The sequence below is a fragment of the Aedes aegypti genome, chromosome 2 (genome assembly GCF_002204515.2).
Source record: "Aedes aegypti strain LVP_AGWG chromosome 2, AaegL5.0 Primary Assembly, whole genome shotgun sequence".
Taxonomy (NCBI): Eukaryota; Metazoa; Arthropoda; class Insecta; order Diptera; family Culicidae; genus Aedes; species Aedes aegypti.
Window position 1 is genome coordinate 389573605 of NC_035108.1, and position 17290 is coordinate 389590894.

Genomic DNA, 17290 nt, shown 5'->3' on the forward strand with positions numbered 1-17290 from the left:
CATGTACTCCAAAATTGACACCGTTCCATTATTAATCGCTTTACCTTTCTTCTTTATGTTTTTCGCAGGAGTTCGCCTGCTTGCAACGAAACTTGTTGAGCAGTGGCTCAAGATAGCTCGCAACGACATTCGGTCCGGCAATCAACAGCAACAATCGTTGTCTCAGCCTTCGTCATTGCCGCCTGCCCAGCCGTCAAGCTCGGATGACAAATCGCTCAATCCGGAGCAACAACCTGAGGAGCAGATCACCATGCAGGAAGAACAGGAAGAAGTCGTTGATGGGCCGCACGAGGAAGTCCTGGATGAAACCGTTGTCGAAGAAGATGAAGAAGCCGTACCGGAGACCGATCCTCTGGCAACATCCAGTGCAGAACAGTTGGAGAACGGATCTGTGGAAGAAGATATGGATGAAAAACAAGACGAAGAAAACGTGGAGGAGACGAAGAAAGCTTTCAACGATGCAGTGACGGAAAGCAACAACAAGAAAACTCCGCTGTTGTTCAAAATTACAATGAAAAACGGTAAACAAGTGTTGGCTAAGGTCGAATCTCCGACTAAGAAAAGTGCTACTTCTGAGGTTGATCATGAAGAAGGGGCTGGAAAAATGGAAGAAGACGACAAGAAAGGTGAAGTTGAAGATGAAGCGATTACAGACAAGGATACGACAAATACAGAAGACAGTGTACCGGAAGTTGAGGAAACCGACTCGACGGAATCTGTGAACAAAAGTGACCCGGATAACGTGAATAATGATGAAAAGAAAGACACAAGTGAAGTGGATAAAGAAAAGAGTAAAGATAGAAGGAAAAGTAGCGATAAAGAGCGAAGCAAAGATCCTAAAGATAAAAGCTCCTCTAAGGATAAAGATAGGCACAGGGAAAAGGACAAGGACAAAAAATCTAGCAGCAGTGGTCATAGATCATCATCGTCTAAATCATCTTCATCGTCTTCATCTAAGCACAACAGTAGCAGTAGCAGTAATAGTAGCAGCAAACATAAATCTTCGAGCTCAAGTTCTAACAGCAAGAGCTCGAGTTCTAGCTCTAGCTCGAAAGACAAGGATAAAGATAAGCACAACAGCAGCAGCAGTAGTAGCAGTAGCAGCAAGCATCATCACAAAAGTTCATCCTCTAAATCGTCCAGCAGCTCAAAGAGCAGTAGTAGTTCGAGTGACAAACACCGCGAACATAAAGACAAGTCTAGTCATTCGAGTAAGGATAATGATCCAAAACTGTCATCTCCAAGCAGCACTAAGCTGGACAAAAGTTCTAAGAAATCCAAAGAGGAATCTGTTGAACGTGCAGCAGGCACTTCGGATGAAAACAAGCAATCACCAGCGAGCAATAGCAAGAAGGCTTCCATTTCAATTGAAGTCCGCAACTCTGACCATCGGCCGAAGACGGTGAAAACATTCAACTCTCAGTTCCGCTCGCATGGTCTGATTGAGGAAGCTCCACCGCCACCGTCGCGTAAAGGTTTGAAGAAGCCGACGACGACTCCAGCGGTAATAGGATCGACCGCCACCGGAACAGTTCATCACAGCAAACGGACATCCCCTCCTCCATCATCCAAAGAAGGACCCCCGGAGAAGAAGGCCCGCGAAGAGCCTGCAGAACGGCCTGGTGCAATAAAGCTGATTCCACCGAAAAGGCAACGTAAGTATCTGGGGAAACGTCTCGCTATTCATGGGAGTTTTTTGAGTCTCGTTTCAGATCACGGCTGGAAGTGTGCATTTAGTTTCGACGGAGGTAATGGCAGCAAAACGAATGATACGGGACAAAGTGGGGGTTATGTGGCTCAGTTTGTGATAGTTGTGCAATACATATTCAGAAATGATATCATATTGATAGGTGCTATGTTTCGGAAAAGAGAAAACGGTATATATTTTGAAAATCTTTCGCTAATCAAACGAACCAAACCGACTAGCGGAGTTTGATAGATTTCAAAATTATAGTACCGTTTTCGTGAAAACCATGCTGTTAAGTAGATTAATATCAATTATGCAGCCGGTTGGTTTGAAAGGAAAGACCGACTAATTCAAGGACAACGTGGGATTTTGCTGAGCTTGGAGACTTGCAGCAACGACCAACGATGAGTAAGATACTTTATTAATAGTCTAATTTTTACACCAAACCAAATGACAAAAGAACGCTCTGGCAGTGCGTGAGTACATGCAGCTAAAGTTTGCAACCAACCCGCGCCGAATTGGGGACTACGATGGATAAAAGGAGCGATTCTCTCATATGTGCCTTTAGTTTGTAAGCTCACGTTAAGATTTTCCCGAATTGGGAAGTTTACTAGGCTATCTGTTGTGCCGGACGATAATATTTCTCTTTCAGGTTGCAGCACGCCATTTCTCGCACTTGTATCCGATTGTAACCTTCGGTGGGGCGCGCAATTTTTCCATGACGTCCTGATTCACGAGAACCAGAGAAATCGCACTGCCACCTCCGGAAGGCACAAGGCGAGCAAATGAGCTACGTGGTAAATAAACACAAAGAGGTTGTAATTGTCAAATGAGAAAAAAAAGTCCTAACCAAATAAAAGAAACGTTGAAACGAATACAAAGCGTAACCGTACGGAGTCCCTGCGAGTCCAAGGCCGAACTAGCAAAGGGGTGCCTCTATTCTCTGTTGGTTTCGGGGAATGGGTTCTCTTTCCGTCTGCGAGCTGGTTTAAAAAGATATCTCGGTTTGTGTGTGTGCGATGAACGGGTGGTTGTTCTGATTGTAGCATGGATACAAGAACTAGGGATGATGCGCATAGTAGATGACCTTGAATGTCTGTCCAATTGGCGGTTCCTTTGACACGTTGGTCTGTTAGATAATCGATGACTACTCCAAATATGAATCTTTAAAGCAGAAGGATGCCTCCTTTACTTCGTTTTAGTTTTGAAATAAATCGAAGACATTATGTCATCCACTGTACAACGTCCAATTAAATTATGCTCAAATGTCTAATTATTTAAGCTACTGAGCAATACTGACTATAATGTTTGTAGATGTAAAAGCCATGTCAGGCATTTCACTGCAATAGCTCAACCATTCTCAAACTAACTCAGACTTCAATTGTTATCATATAAAGCATGTGCTAGAAAAAGGGCGTAAGAATAGTTAATTACTTTTCGATTATCTCTTCTGTGATTCAAGGGGCAGGGACAAAGTTGTACGAACTTTTCCATATCTGCACGCCTGCGTTTTATCACCTTCATTTACGAAAAGAGGAAATCTGGAGTGTAATCGATGCTGTTCTTATGCCCTTAATTGTAGCTCAAGCATGATAGTAATTTATTCATCAAGTTATATTATTTGAAATCTGTTGATCGATAAGACACAAAATTGGTCTCGCCGTTGTATGTATGTCGTTTGATAAGTTCAGCGTTTCATACAACTTTTCTGGAGTTCTTATATAAAAATCGTTACGTAGAAATAAGCGTGACTTACTTAGAATTGCTTATATGAGATACTATTTAAAAAAAAAACTCAAAACTAAGATAAAGGACAGGTACCCTTTTTGATGTCTGGAACGCGAAAAAAGGAATACGATAAACATAACGTAATGTATCATTGTTACAGCACAACGGAGGTTTTTAAGTAGGCATTTAGCCTTACGTCAAATAGCTCGATCCCTTCTGAAGCGCCTCGTAAAACGCGTAGCCAAAACAGTCCATGGTCAACACAATCTCTGATAAGGAAACGTCCAAAAATGACATTGCATTTCTCGTCAAATTTGTGACACATCCCTTTCTCGTCGTAGCATATTTTCCTTTCTAAGGGGTATCTCTTTTGCTTCGTCCAATGTAGGGTGAAGCACTACTTAATGACAGCAAAATTTTTCGTATATAATTTGGCTACAAGGGAAACGTCCATAGAGTACGCCACGCTAAAAATCATTTTTCAGGCAACGTCCCACTTTTGTATGGAATATTAATTTTTACTATCAAATCTAGACAGAATTGGTCGTTCAGTAGAATTTTTAAACAAAAAATAAACTAAGATATATAAAAAAAAACTACATTTCACATTCCTAATGCATTAATAAGTTGTCTATTCTTATGCATGTAAAATTGGTCAAAAGGACCGAGAGCATTGATTAATCGTTTGTTTTTGAATAGAATGGCTAAAGTAATCAATAGGTTCCTCCATTAAAATGATCATTTTAAAGCATTGCACGAAACATTTAAAATTGTCTTCCTTGATATTTATTCTACAGTAAATTAAATGTCCATGACATTGAACATCGTCTTTGTCCATGGCAAAAAATAAGTATTGAATTATTTTTGAATAGAACACCACCATAGATTCCGCACACTCCAATCGATCCGCATTCGGTTCGCACCCTCACCTGCTGGTTCGGCTTTCGATGGGGGCATTTTTATTTCCTGATACCACCAACTAGCTCCGTGTCCCTATCAGTACAAATCCCTGGGTTGGTGTGCATTCATTCACAGTTTTAGGGGCGGTCGATCATCATACAAGTTTTGTTTTCTTTTGCTGAAGTGCACACACATACGTAATGAAGTGCATTCGGATCGTTTGTTGCCTATTCCGGTAGGTAACCTTAAACCGACCCAAACGACAGTGAAGCGATGAGAATGCGAAAACACGACGTATGTGTGTTTACTTGGAAGTGTGATTTATTTTGTGCGTGTGAGGCACTGACGGTAACCGTGCGCTTCTTCATTCTCCATTTCAATGCAACGCTTAGCTAAACTACACCAAGCGAACATATGGTGAAGGAAAAAAACGCATTGCTATCCACCAGTATTAAGGAGGAGAGATAAGGAATTGTCGCGAATAAGAGTGACTCATTTCATACTGCTTGGACTATCTGAAAGAAAATATCTAATGTTAGCAAGTAGGGAGCGTTAGGTCTGTTACAAAGGTAGAAAGAAGATCCTATTAGGTGCCCTTTTTAAAGTGAAAGTTGACACTGCCTATCATTGCCTCAAGGTCACTATTTAACGTTCATTCAACAACGTTTCGCCATGGCGTAAATTAAAAAAATAAGGCTTTGCATGTTAATGCCAATCTACACACAGTTGATTTTGAATAAGGAGCCTGTACATGGCTCAGCTAGGATATGGTTTTAAACACTAGCTTGTAAAATTATTAGCCAAGCCGATGTGAAGGCATTCTTGAACTTGCCACCATTTAAATTTCTGGAAAAAGTCGTGGATAATCCACGTGATGCCCATTTTTTTAGACTTACCCCAACCTCATGCGGATTATAGTAGCTTCTGAGAAACCCACTTCCCTCCCCGTGGTTTCTTCTAAGAAAATCTATGGAAAATTCTCGCACAATTTAAAATAACGCCCTAAAAGCCATTGCTTATCAAGTGTGTAGCTCGTTGTTTCTGCGCAAATGAATGAACAATTACGACTGGGCGATAGAGGATTATTTTTTTTAACCTTGTTGCTAAATAATGGGTAAATACATTTATTTGCTAGGGAACAACGAGCTATACATACCTGATTATCGATGGCTCTCAGGCCATTGTCATAAATTATGCGAGAATTGTCAGCAACAAACCCTCTAACTTTGTTTTATATCGTGATCTTTTGATCCAGGTTTCTCGATCCCTTTAGTATCATGATTTATGAACGGCCCCAAATGCACTGGAAGAAAATGATTTTTTGTTAATAATATTTCACCGACTCTAGTTGCGAATAGTTGTGAAATTTTGAAGATAGTCGTTTAAGAATATAAGCCTCGACCTTTCATCGTATTAAGTCTGCGTTCGAATTATTGATTTTTTTGAGGGAATATCCGTAAAGCACATACAATAGTCATGGATATCCGTCCTCCTTTTCGATTTATCTTTCATGCATACATTCCTTGCAGCAGGGGCCTTAACCGAGTGGTTAGAGTCCGCGGCCACAAAGCAAAGCCATGCTGAAGGATTCCCGGTCGGTCCAGGATCGTTTCGTAATGGAAATGTCCCTGACTTCCCTGGGCATAGAGTATCATTGTACCTGTCACACAGAGAACAGAGACAGAGAAAGCTCTCAGTTTAATAACTGTGGAAGTGCTTATTGAACATTAAGCTGAAAAGCAGGCTCTCTCCTAGTGAGGACGTAATACCAAGAAGAAGAAGATTCCTTTATGAACGGCTTCTTCGAGGACCAATGACCACAAAAGTTTTAAATTGTTTATCGTTCAATGTCGGTTATCGCTCATCTCTTGAGGTACGATGATTGATAATGTCCCGTTCAAATTATCGATAAGCGACTAAATATTGAACAAACTCGTTTGGCTGTTTCATCGCTGAGATGGTGTGTGGTGGGAATGATTCATCAAATTAAAGCGATGGTTGTATAGTGAAGCTACCTATGTATATTTATGCAGCGTTGCTTCCCACTGTTCGCATACACGCAATGAGTGAAGGTAAACAGCCCGACATAATAACGAGATGGGGGAAGTGCAAATTTACGTTTTATTGTGCGCTGTTGGCATTCAATTTTTGAATTGTCTGGAAAGTTTGTAGGGTAGAGTAGGAAACAGCTGTGGAACTACAATAAGCAATAGTACTAGCCATACTAAGGCAGCGTCCGTTTATCACGTAACGCTATAATTTCAAAAATTGTGATGCCCCACCCTCCTACGATTCGCTTTTTGTATGGTAAATACGAACCTTGTGTATGAGCCGTAACGCTGTACCAAAACCGCTACCCCCTTCCAGCGTTACTTAATCTATGGACGGCGCCGGAGTTGTCGTCATATTTACGAAAACTCCTCGTTCGACTTCGTGGTCTACCGTGATATTTCGACTTAATTAACTATGTATTATATTTTTGATGAGATTGAAAATTACCTTATCCACGACGAGGGAGGAATTTTAAACCATCCCTCTCTCAATAAACCACTGCGACCCCTAACTGACCCCCTCACCTTAAATTTTCGCTGGACATCTTTTTATTCAAGAAGATTTCATTCCTATAGGGTTAAAATATATTTTAGACAGACTGTTACACGTATAGGATGGGTCTACAAATAGCCGATCAATCAAGGATAAACATTTGTATAAAATCAAATAATAAGCGATAGAATTTTAACGTCATTTGGAATTTTTTTCTGGTAGAGAACATATACAACACTTTTGATTTATATAAAAAGCATTTAAATGGATAGTTGGATAGATAGGCCTTCATGGCCAGGCCATGTGACGCTATGAGACGGGTTTTTTGCTTAGCAATGGAGAGCTCGAATGTCATTTTGCCATAGCGGTATAACATGAAAGTACACTCAGAATGATTCGCATATACACTCCCGTGCAAAATTTTGGGTTCACCCCCTCAAAAACATACAAAAGTATTCTGTCCATATCTCTGTGATTACACGTCCAGTTGAAACTCTTTAAGCCGCATTCGAAAGGCAAAGAGTGATTCTTACTTCGTATGTATTTTTCCAAAAAAAATTTAATTTTGTATAGTAATTTTTTACTTAACCCTCTAATACCCAACCCCGCCTTTAGACGGGGTACACTTTGGAATTTTGTGTATTTTTTCGTAGCTCGGAAATTAAAATGATTTTATTTTTGGCTTAAACCTTGACTCATAACACGCATATAAGAAAAGTTTTTTATGATTTTTGAAACTTTTTTGTATTATTGAAAATTGTTTGAAAAAGTGTATTCTTATATAACCTACAAATGCCTGGGATTCATTTAACGTGTATTATAAAAAATCGTACCTTTTATATTTTTCTACGATCAACCTATCACAGAAGAAGAGCCTGATGGTATTGAAATGATTTCAAATCTGTTTTTCCGTTAATTACACGGAAAATAAAAAATGTTCCAGAAAAAAAATGAAAAATTCATATTTTCAAAAGTATAGTAAAAACTCAAATTTTTATTATTGTCAAAAATCAGTAACCAGAAGAGGCTTCAAGAAAAAATTGAAAAGGATAGGGATGTTCAAAAATAAAAATAATAAAAATCAAAAACCAAAATTCATAAATTTGCGAAGAAAAATAAATCATTGCCCAAACCGTGTTTAGAATGATTTTAGATAACGAAAAATAATATTTAGATCGAAAACAAAAATTTGGGTATTAGAGGGTTAAAGTTGTGACATTTTTCAAAAAACACACTGAAAAATCATATTTTATTTTCTCAGCATTGGGTCGACCAAAATTTTAAATTAAAGTGTCATTAGAATCGTAATCTTATATTCTTTAAAGAGACCCCACGAAATTTTGACGGAAAAATCTGGAAAGTATTCAAAATCAATGAAACAGTCAGTCAAGTCATCGTGCAAAAGTTTGGGTTCACCCCTCAGTATGTTTGCATACTGCTACGTACTTGAAATTTAATAGCTTAAATCATACCATTTCCAATGTCACGAAATGTAAAAGCTTCGCATATAGTTTACAAGAGTGAAAGCACCTAGTGTGTGCGGCAGATCTATACAATATGCGCTTTTCTCGGAGGATAGTACCTATTTATTTCGTAGAAGCATCCGCAGGCGTAGGCGCCATCCACAAATTACATAACGCTCTGGGGTGAGGGAGGGGTTAGACTCAAGCGCTAGGACTCATACAACCATTCAAAGTTTTTCTGACAAAAAGCGTTAGGGGGAGAGGGACGGTTAAGGGTCGAAAATTGCCGTTGCCTAATTGTTTATGTTGCTTATGGCATCAGGAGTTTACAAACCGATGATTGAAATGAAATAGTAACAGATTAATAAAAGAAGGGAAAAGAAAAAAAAAGTCAACTAAGAGAATACACTTGGACTTACAGTTGTGTTCAGAATAATAGTAGTGAAAGCCGATTTTCATACAAAATGCTCAACTTTGGCATGCTGTAACTTTGTTTCCATATGAGCAATCGGCTATGAAATTTTGGCAGTGAACTACAAATATGCTCAATTTCATTATCACAAAATTTGAAAATGTTCACACTAACGGCTAAAAAGTTAAGCACCAGGTGAAATCGCTCAAAATAATAGTAGTTTTTCTTTTGTAATTTTTTGTTCAGCAACAATTTTGTAAAAAATTGTATTGTTTGTACATTTAAAGCTTGGGTGGAAATGGTTGAAACGATGAGTTAAGAAAAATTCAAAAACTCAAAATACAGCAGATGTTTAAATTATTAAAACTACTATTATTTTGAGCGATTTCACCTGGTGCTTAACTTTTTAGCCGGTAGTGTGAAAATTTTCAAATTTTGTGATAATGAAATTGAGCATATTTGTAGTTCACTGCCAAAATTTCATGCCGATTGCTCATATGGAAACAAAGTTACAGCATGCCAAAGTTGAGCATTTTGTATGAAAATCGGCTTTCACTACTATTATTCTGAACACAACTGTATGTACTGTAAAGTAGTAATTGATTCTTTATTAACTGAGAAATTGTATCGTCTATTTTGGTATCCTATTTTTTTTCCTTTTAACCACTGCTTCCATTATTTAAGGAATATTGTGGTATCCTATACAAACATACATCGGTAACATGTTAGAAGTCTTCTTCTTTTTAGTCAACCACATTTAAAAACATGTCGGTAATGTTTACTATGAACCTCGCCTAAATTTACGAATTCAATGTTTTCAATTCGATTTTAATTTTATCCGCCTCGCTGCTAACTACATCGCCGACGGTGACCTAACATTTATTTTGAACCGCAATTTAGACAATTGTCTTTATACAAATTTAAAGTTCGTAGCTTTTACTCAAAAGGCCTAAGTTTGTAGACAAAGGAAACATCAAACATTTGTTTAGGCCGTCATCTAAAGTGGGACGTAATTTATGAACGCTCTTTAAAAGACATACTAGGGGAAAAGCACCAATTTTCGACCCATTCATACGATTTCGGCCTACTTTGTATGGAAATCCGGAAATTGACACAGAATTCTTGTGGGTCGAAAATTGTTTTATGATTCAGTTGCCACATATATTGCTGTTTGCATTTGAGATGCAAATATCAACTAAACGTCCTTCGAATGCGGTAACACAAAACAATCAAAGGACACCTAGCAACGATTATATAAATCACCGCCGCCCTAGCAAGAAAAATCTATCCTTGACATCGCATTGCTTGTGAAAAATCTTACCGCATTTGGTGTTCCCGCATTTGATATTTGTATTTCAAACGCACACAGCAATAAATGAATACTCTTCATAAGACGTCACATGAAAAAAAGTTTACACAACCTGGAATCGAACCATGAACGTTGAAATCGGAGAGGCCTGATTTATATTACTTACGCTTATCGCGCTTATCTACTTGGTTGGCCAGTGGAGGAGTTCACTCTGGACGATAAGGATTCGTAATAAGAACATAAAATTTCCATTTTCTCTAAAAGAGGAAAATAATTAATCAGCGTTTTTCAGAAATGTGATATTCCATATCACAGCACATGAGACTACACTCAGAAATAAAAATAGTCACAGAATTACTAAAGTTTATGCATTAATGACTATTTTCTATCTGTCTCTCTTTCATTCTGCTGTGAGTTTCTACACTAAATGTTATTTCGCCTGGGTTGAAGCTTAGCGATGCTTGAACCCAGGCGAATTGACAAATAGGAATAAAATTCCCTGCAGAATGAAAGAGAGGCAGATAGAAAATAGTCATAAATTACTAAAATTTAGTCATTCTGTGACTAGCCGTATTTTTGAATGTAGACACATGCGCTTACTAGGAGTACTTTTATGCAGTTATGTTTGCCTAGTACAATTACCCCACGGAAGCATACGGCTTCGGTGGCCAGCATAAGTTTTTAAATTCAAATGCTAGGATCTCAAACAGGTTGAACCGCGTTAGTCCTTCCAAACTACCTACGGGCAGTTTAACTCATGGTTTAATCCCTTTTCATTGCTTCTGAAATCTTCGCCTACGACGCTCAAATGCACTGTCACATTGAGATTTTCTCATGAGACGACGCATGAGCCAGTGCAGATGTGATCGTTTGAGCTAGAGTACTAGAATATTGCTACATGAGATGTAAAAAATGTGTCTCACCATACCACGTGTTCAGGCGTGCGATCAAGGGGCAGGGTCCGTCATTGATTTCGGAATTTTCAAAAGAAGTTTTTTCATTCAAAATCAAGAAATTTTACAGGAAAATGTGTTCATGGACCGATGCACGAGTTCACTAATGGGGATTTTTTTTATTTCCGTACAAAGTGGGCCAAAGGGTTTCAGATTTTCATGAAACTTTTTCCACAGGCAGGTCTCATCAATATATGAATAAAAAAAATGAGAAAAATTCAGGGTCGCTTATTTTCCCGGAAAACTTAGTTGGATTTTTTTTTGTTTTCCTCTGACACTACTTACTTTGAAAAATCATAACTCAAGAACTAAGCATCGTAGAAACAAAGTTTTTTTTATTAAAATGAAAGCAAATTTTCTCAGGAATAAAAAAAAATAACTGAAAACAGTTTTCCACAAAATTTTCATCCGTTGGGAAAATTCGTAAAGAAAAGCCGGAAAAACTATGTTCCAATTAGTGGAAAACTTTAAAAAATATATTTTTGAGAAGGTAATTTCATAAGCTTTAATCGCTGAAATTTTTGAAATGTACTTTTTTTTTCGTTTTTGAGTTATGGCCAATTTTGTGGAAAATGACCATATAAGCCTTTTCTTTGAAAACCCATATTTCAATCGAAGCATCGGAAAAACAAAGACTTTTTATCAAAACAATTGCAAATTTTCTAAAACATCTGAAAAAAGATATGGGATTGGTTTTAATGAAGTATAAGTCGGAATGGATGATATTTTTCATGAAAAATTACACCGCTAAGAAAAACTGAAAAAAACTGTTTCTGCCTCAATTTTTCATTACACTGAAAAGGGATTCTTTCTTTTCTATGGAACAAATAAGAATATTATTATTATTTTTTTTTATTCAATTATTCAGTATATAACTTACATTTTCATCTTTTTTTGCAATTTCGTAGAAGATCACTTGATGGTATCATTACGCAACTCGAAGCAGTTGCGCAATGGAAAAGCCTTGCGTGATATTCATTACGCAATTGATTTCAATTACATAATGAATATTACCACACTGCATAATTTAGTGTAGCAAAGTAATCTGTTTCATGATTGGCATCATTTTTTTTGTATATTGGCGTGATTAAAAACAGCCTATTACAATTAGAAGTTATTTTTTTTCTTTTAATTTTTGGATCAAATTGGATGAAAAATGGATGTAGCTCTCATGTGAATGAGTTGTACTAAACTCGGAATATTTCATGCTAATTTTCCTCTGTGGCTACAATTGACTCTATGGCCAACAATCTCCTATCCAACGTTGGTGTTTTGCCACGTCCGTCCCACTCGGGCTCAGATTGGGTACCACTTCTAGTACTGCATTTGATCCCTCGGTGGAGAAAAAGGTACCCAAGTTCGACAGATCAAAGTACACTTTTCACGGCATTCTAGATTACCCTATGGACCATAAAATTTTAGGCAACTGCAAGGGACATTATCTTTTTTATTGTTTTTTAAAAGATGCCTGTACAGTGTCAGTTCGATTTTGGCAACACGGAAATGCATATACAAAATAATGGACCATAAGACTAACTGACGTTTAAGTAATCACCCTTCTCTTTTCCGCAACCGAGCGTAACTGGATTTTCCGTTTCGTTTCCGTATGAAAACTACAAACAAAAAATAATCCATTTGATCTTGATGCTGGAAAGAAAAGGCTGAGAGAGCCTTATGGATTGGTGACTAACCATCCTGGTGATCTCAATGTTTCTTTGGACCTTTTTGAGGCTTAAATGTTCAAAATAGGTAAATTTAATTCGTGATCAATGTTACGGTAATAAATTTTAATAAAAACAACCGTTCGAATATGGCACTGTTCGATTTAAGCAACATGAAAAATTCTGGCATGTTGCCAAAACAGAACGGGCACTGTAGTACTTGATGAGAAAATGTTATGCCAAATTACTTTCATGTCAAATGACCCCGATTCCAAAACCTTCGGGCAACATGAAATTTTAGGATCTGTTGCTAAACAAATACAATAACGTGGCCACTAAAATGTTAAATACCCATTGAGAAGCATTATTGTTTAAGATTTCGGCGAACCATTTCAGTTTAGTCATTTATATTACGCGAAAACTAGGAATTTGAAGAGCATGAGATAGGAATCTAAATTATCTTGAAAATTACCACTGGCGCCAAGTCTTGTGTTTCTCAACTGGACAGTTACGAACCACGTTCTCGAAGTAATATGGGACAGAATAAAAATCAAAGATGACCTAGATTTCTAGTCAGACACATGTTTGCTGTTTATCAATATCACCTGATTATCTCTGGCATAAACAATGAGCAGCATTATCATCACATGCGAATTATCACTGCTGAGAGATATCTTTAATGGAAAATGATTTGACACAAGATTTTACGGCATTGGCTGTACAAAACAATTAGGCTTCGAATGTATAAAGATTTACGATTAAATCGATCAAATTTCTGACAGTTGAATTTCATGAAGTTTTTAACTGTGTTTAATGTGCTTCTATATTTTTACGTAAAAAAGCAATGAGAAAAGGGCAACTGATTCACATTTTCATGTGTGAATAATTTATAATCGGATTCCACTCTGCGCCAAGACAGGAAGTATGCCCATAATCTGCTCAAGCATCTGTTCCCGATGTTATGTTCGACTATTGTTATAGGTAAGTATTGGCAGCATGAGACAAAATACCGCGCAGCATGACATGATTGATGTTACGTGAAAATAAGCGGGCTTAAGTTATCGAAGAACTATAGAACATTAGTTTAGGAATATTTCGATTTTAAATGACAGTTAATTAAAGCTCGTAAACTTGATCAATTGATACTATATACAGAGAAGTTTCATTCAACACTGTATAAGTAGGATACTTGAAGTAATTTGAACAGATTGTTACGCGTATATTGTTTGGACATGTCCATTTCAATTTGTCGTAAATTTCCAAATTATATAGGTGTAACACGCTGTCCAATATACATTTTTACCCTACAGTTGATGCGATTTTTTTTTTCTACCGCTGAATAATAGGGAATTGGCTTTTCAAATTCACCCAATGCCCTAATTTCTTAAACGAGAGCTGTTTTTTTAACCGGGATCCAATTCCAGCAAAGTTCCGTTGAGAATTTGCTTCTTTGATGTTCAATTTGACCAGAGGTACCTCCATGCTAAATTAAATGAACGTAAATCTGCCCAGATCACAAGTAAATCGTTGTGCGATGATACTATTAATTTATCGCCAGTTTTCACTGCACCACCTATTTTATCACTTCAATTAATCTTCAAGAATATTTAAATATAGCTAACATGCAGACGAATCTGCGACAGCCCTTGCTGTTTCTTCGACCTTTCTTACAAATGAAGCTAGTAATCGCAAAGACCGGTGACTCATTTATGGTTTGATCACACTGCCATTGGTCAAAGGATTATTGAATTATTAATGAAAGTTTGCCCAAATGGGGCCTTCCTTTCATGGTTCAGATAGTTTTGAAATTTCTTTGGTAAACAAATTATTTTAACTTTCATACAGAAAATCTTACTCTAGGGGTGTTAGGTTAGCAAAAATAGGAAAAGTAGTTAAAAGATAGGTAATTTTCTGGTTTCTAATGATGCTTAGTCTGTTGAAATTTTGTTTACAAGATTCATGTATTTCTCCTAGTATTCCAACCTTATTGATAGTTAATAAGACGTTCACGTGATATAATGTTATTTAAATGATAAAACAACGTGGTTTTACCCCATTGTGCTTTTATTTTGTTATTAGGTGTTTATCTCGTTTCAGGTTCTTACATACTCGTTCTTCGACATGATGCCATTACCGTTATATATGCACACTTCCGACCGTGATCTAAATACCTAAAATTTCGTTATTTATTCCTATCACTTGAAACTATCAGAACTCAGCAAATGTACTTATGTTATATTCTTAAATTATCTCATTACAGCATCCCTAATCGAGTCGGATATGTTCATGGATGCGCTATCAGCTACGCTCAAAAAGGATGTAAAGAAGCGCAAACGGAAACTCAGTGGGTCCGAGTCGGCTAAGGCAAGCGATGGCAAGACTCACGCAGCGCCAACTACTCCAACAACTCCTACGTCCGAGAAAACTCCGATCCTTGCCAAAGCAGCTTCGCCAGAAAAATCAGTCCTTCCGTCCCCTCCTACGAGTCCAACATCAACAACGGAAAAATCATTACCCACTGCAGCGGCGGCACCGGTTGTACCGGTGGCCACACCTGGCTCCCCGGTTCCAGCGCAACCTACGTCACCAACGAAGGTAGTCGCAGCGCCAATGTCGTTCTACCGAGATACACTTGCCGATAGTGAAGAAAGTGCCGAAGATAAGAAGGAACATTCCGAAGAGAAGCTCGCGAAAAGTGCAGAATCGGAAGAGAAACCGGAAATCAAGACTGAAGCGGTTCCCGACACTCCGGCGGAACCGGACGAAGAAGATGAAGAAGTGATCAAGAAGCCGAAACGACTGAAGTCGGAACTCATTGACGACGATGAGGGTGACGACAAAACTAGTTTGATCGACGCCGTAGGCAATGATGTGGCCAAACAGATGGAGGAAGAACTGCCCGAGAAGAAACTCCCTGGTCCAGGCTGTGGTCCTAACGGTCCGCCGGGAGTTTTAGTCATTCACCGTCGTAAGGGTCCGAAGAAGCAACTGAAATGGAAGCCACAGGAAGAGTTAGAGGAAGTCAGATACTTCGAGCTTGATGTTACAGAGCGATGCAACGTTACCAGGACGTTTACAGATCTGAAGCACATGGAACGCGTCGATGAACGGAACAAATACATGCTGGCACGCAAGGTTAACGTCGATGACATGATGATGGAGCGAACGCCCTGGTTGCCTCTGATTGTCATCGATAATGTCCCGCCTCATCCCGATGGTGTCAACAGCCAGGAAAGACGTATCCAACAAAATCGTGAACGAACCGTTCTGCAAGCTCTGTACTTCAACCGACACATGATTCCGGACTCCCCAGCGGAACCGGACGTCGAAGTATACTCGATATCCGAACCAACCCACATCCCCATGGATGATGTCACCGGTAATCCGGATTCTGTAAACGATTTCACCAGCATGCCTTGGCCGGAGCCAAAATCCACTCCTCCTCATGAATCGGCTGGTTTCAATTCTCCGTTCTTCCCCGGTACTGGTAACGACTTCCCGCCCTTCGGTAACAACAGCAACTGGGATCTGCCCGGAGCCAATCCCGGTCCGATGCCAGGAATGTTCCCACCCGGTCGAATGGGACCAGGAATGCCTCCAATGGCTGGCAACCAAGGATCACCTGGTGGTGGTCCTCCAATGATGCGACCAATGAACATGCCACATAACATGGCACCAAACATGGGAGGACCTCATCCGAACATGTTCCAAGATAATTTCATTCGGGGGCCTCACCCGATGCAGCACATGAATGATCGGGACGACGAGAACTTCCGTAACGGTCCACCTCCACCTCCAGCGTGGTTCAACGGTAACAATAATAGTGGTGGAATGAACCGAGGTCCTCCACCGCCACACCAGAATAACTTCAATAACCGTGGTCGCGATTTCGGCGGCGGCAATGATAGATTCGGTGGCGGTCGAAGAGGGGATGGTGGCAACTGGAACAACCGTGACCATGATCGAGCAGGCCCACGCGGTGGTAACTATCGACCTCCATGGTTGAATAATAATCGTGGTAATCCCAACAGCCATCGCGGTGGGGGCCGTAAATGGTAAAATCAGCAATCCCAAGTGATAATGTAGTTTAGCAAAACAACATGAATTATAAGTGAGCTTGTTCTAAAGCGAACTTACCTTTCTCTAGACTGGTAACTAGACACATCGACCAAAACTAATGGCAGATTACTTGGTTTGATAGCATTTTATTATTTTTTGTCGAATTAAGTCGAAAAAGCTACTTGAGTAGACCTAGAAGGTACAAATTAGTTACGCAACCTTGATTTAGTTGTAATATAATTCGTTCTTTAGGTTTATAATGAGTCATTTGAAGGATTGAACAAGCATTGAGAATTCTTTCAGAGCTGTAAATAAAATGCGAGCAGAATATTATGAATTTGTTGTATATACCCTGTTTGTTTATATTATAAGCATTGACGTTTTGTATAAAAATATCAAAATTTGAATGAACTCTGCAGAATTTTATCTGTTTCCGATGACATACCATGACCAACACTGGATTAATGTTTCCACTTTAAGAGATGAATTTTTATGAATTCCGTATTAGATTGCACTCTTCTAAATACAGTGTCTGTTGTCTCCTTGGACTGCTTTGAGCACTCGCTAACCAGTA

The 17290-nt window shown here is 38.7% G+C and overlaps 1 protein-coding gene across 1 annotated transcript in view; it reads left to right on the plus strand.

Moving 5' to 3' along the window:
- LOC5572793 (dentin sialophosphoprotein) overlaps positions 1-17049 on the plus strand; it is a 28495-nt gene extending 11446 nt beyond the window's left edge. The window contains exons 5-6 of the mRNA XM_001654144.2: positions 69-1655; positions 14918-17049. Of these exons, the coding sequence (XP_001654194.2) occupies positions 69-1655; positions 14918-16716 (3386 nt within the window). The 3' untranslated portion in view covers positions 16717-17049. The remainder of the gene's footprint in view (positions 1-68; positions 1656-14917) is intronic.
- The last annotated feature ends 241 nt before the right edge of the window (positions 17050-17290 follow it).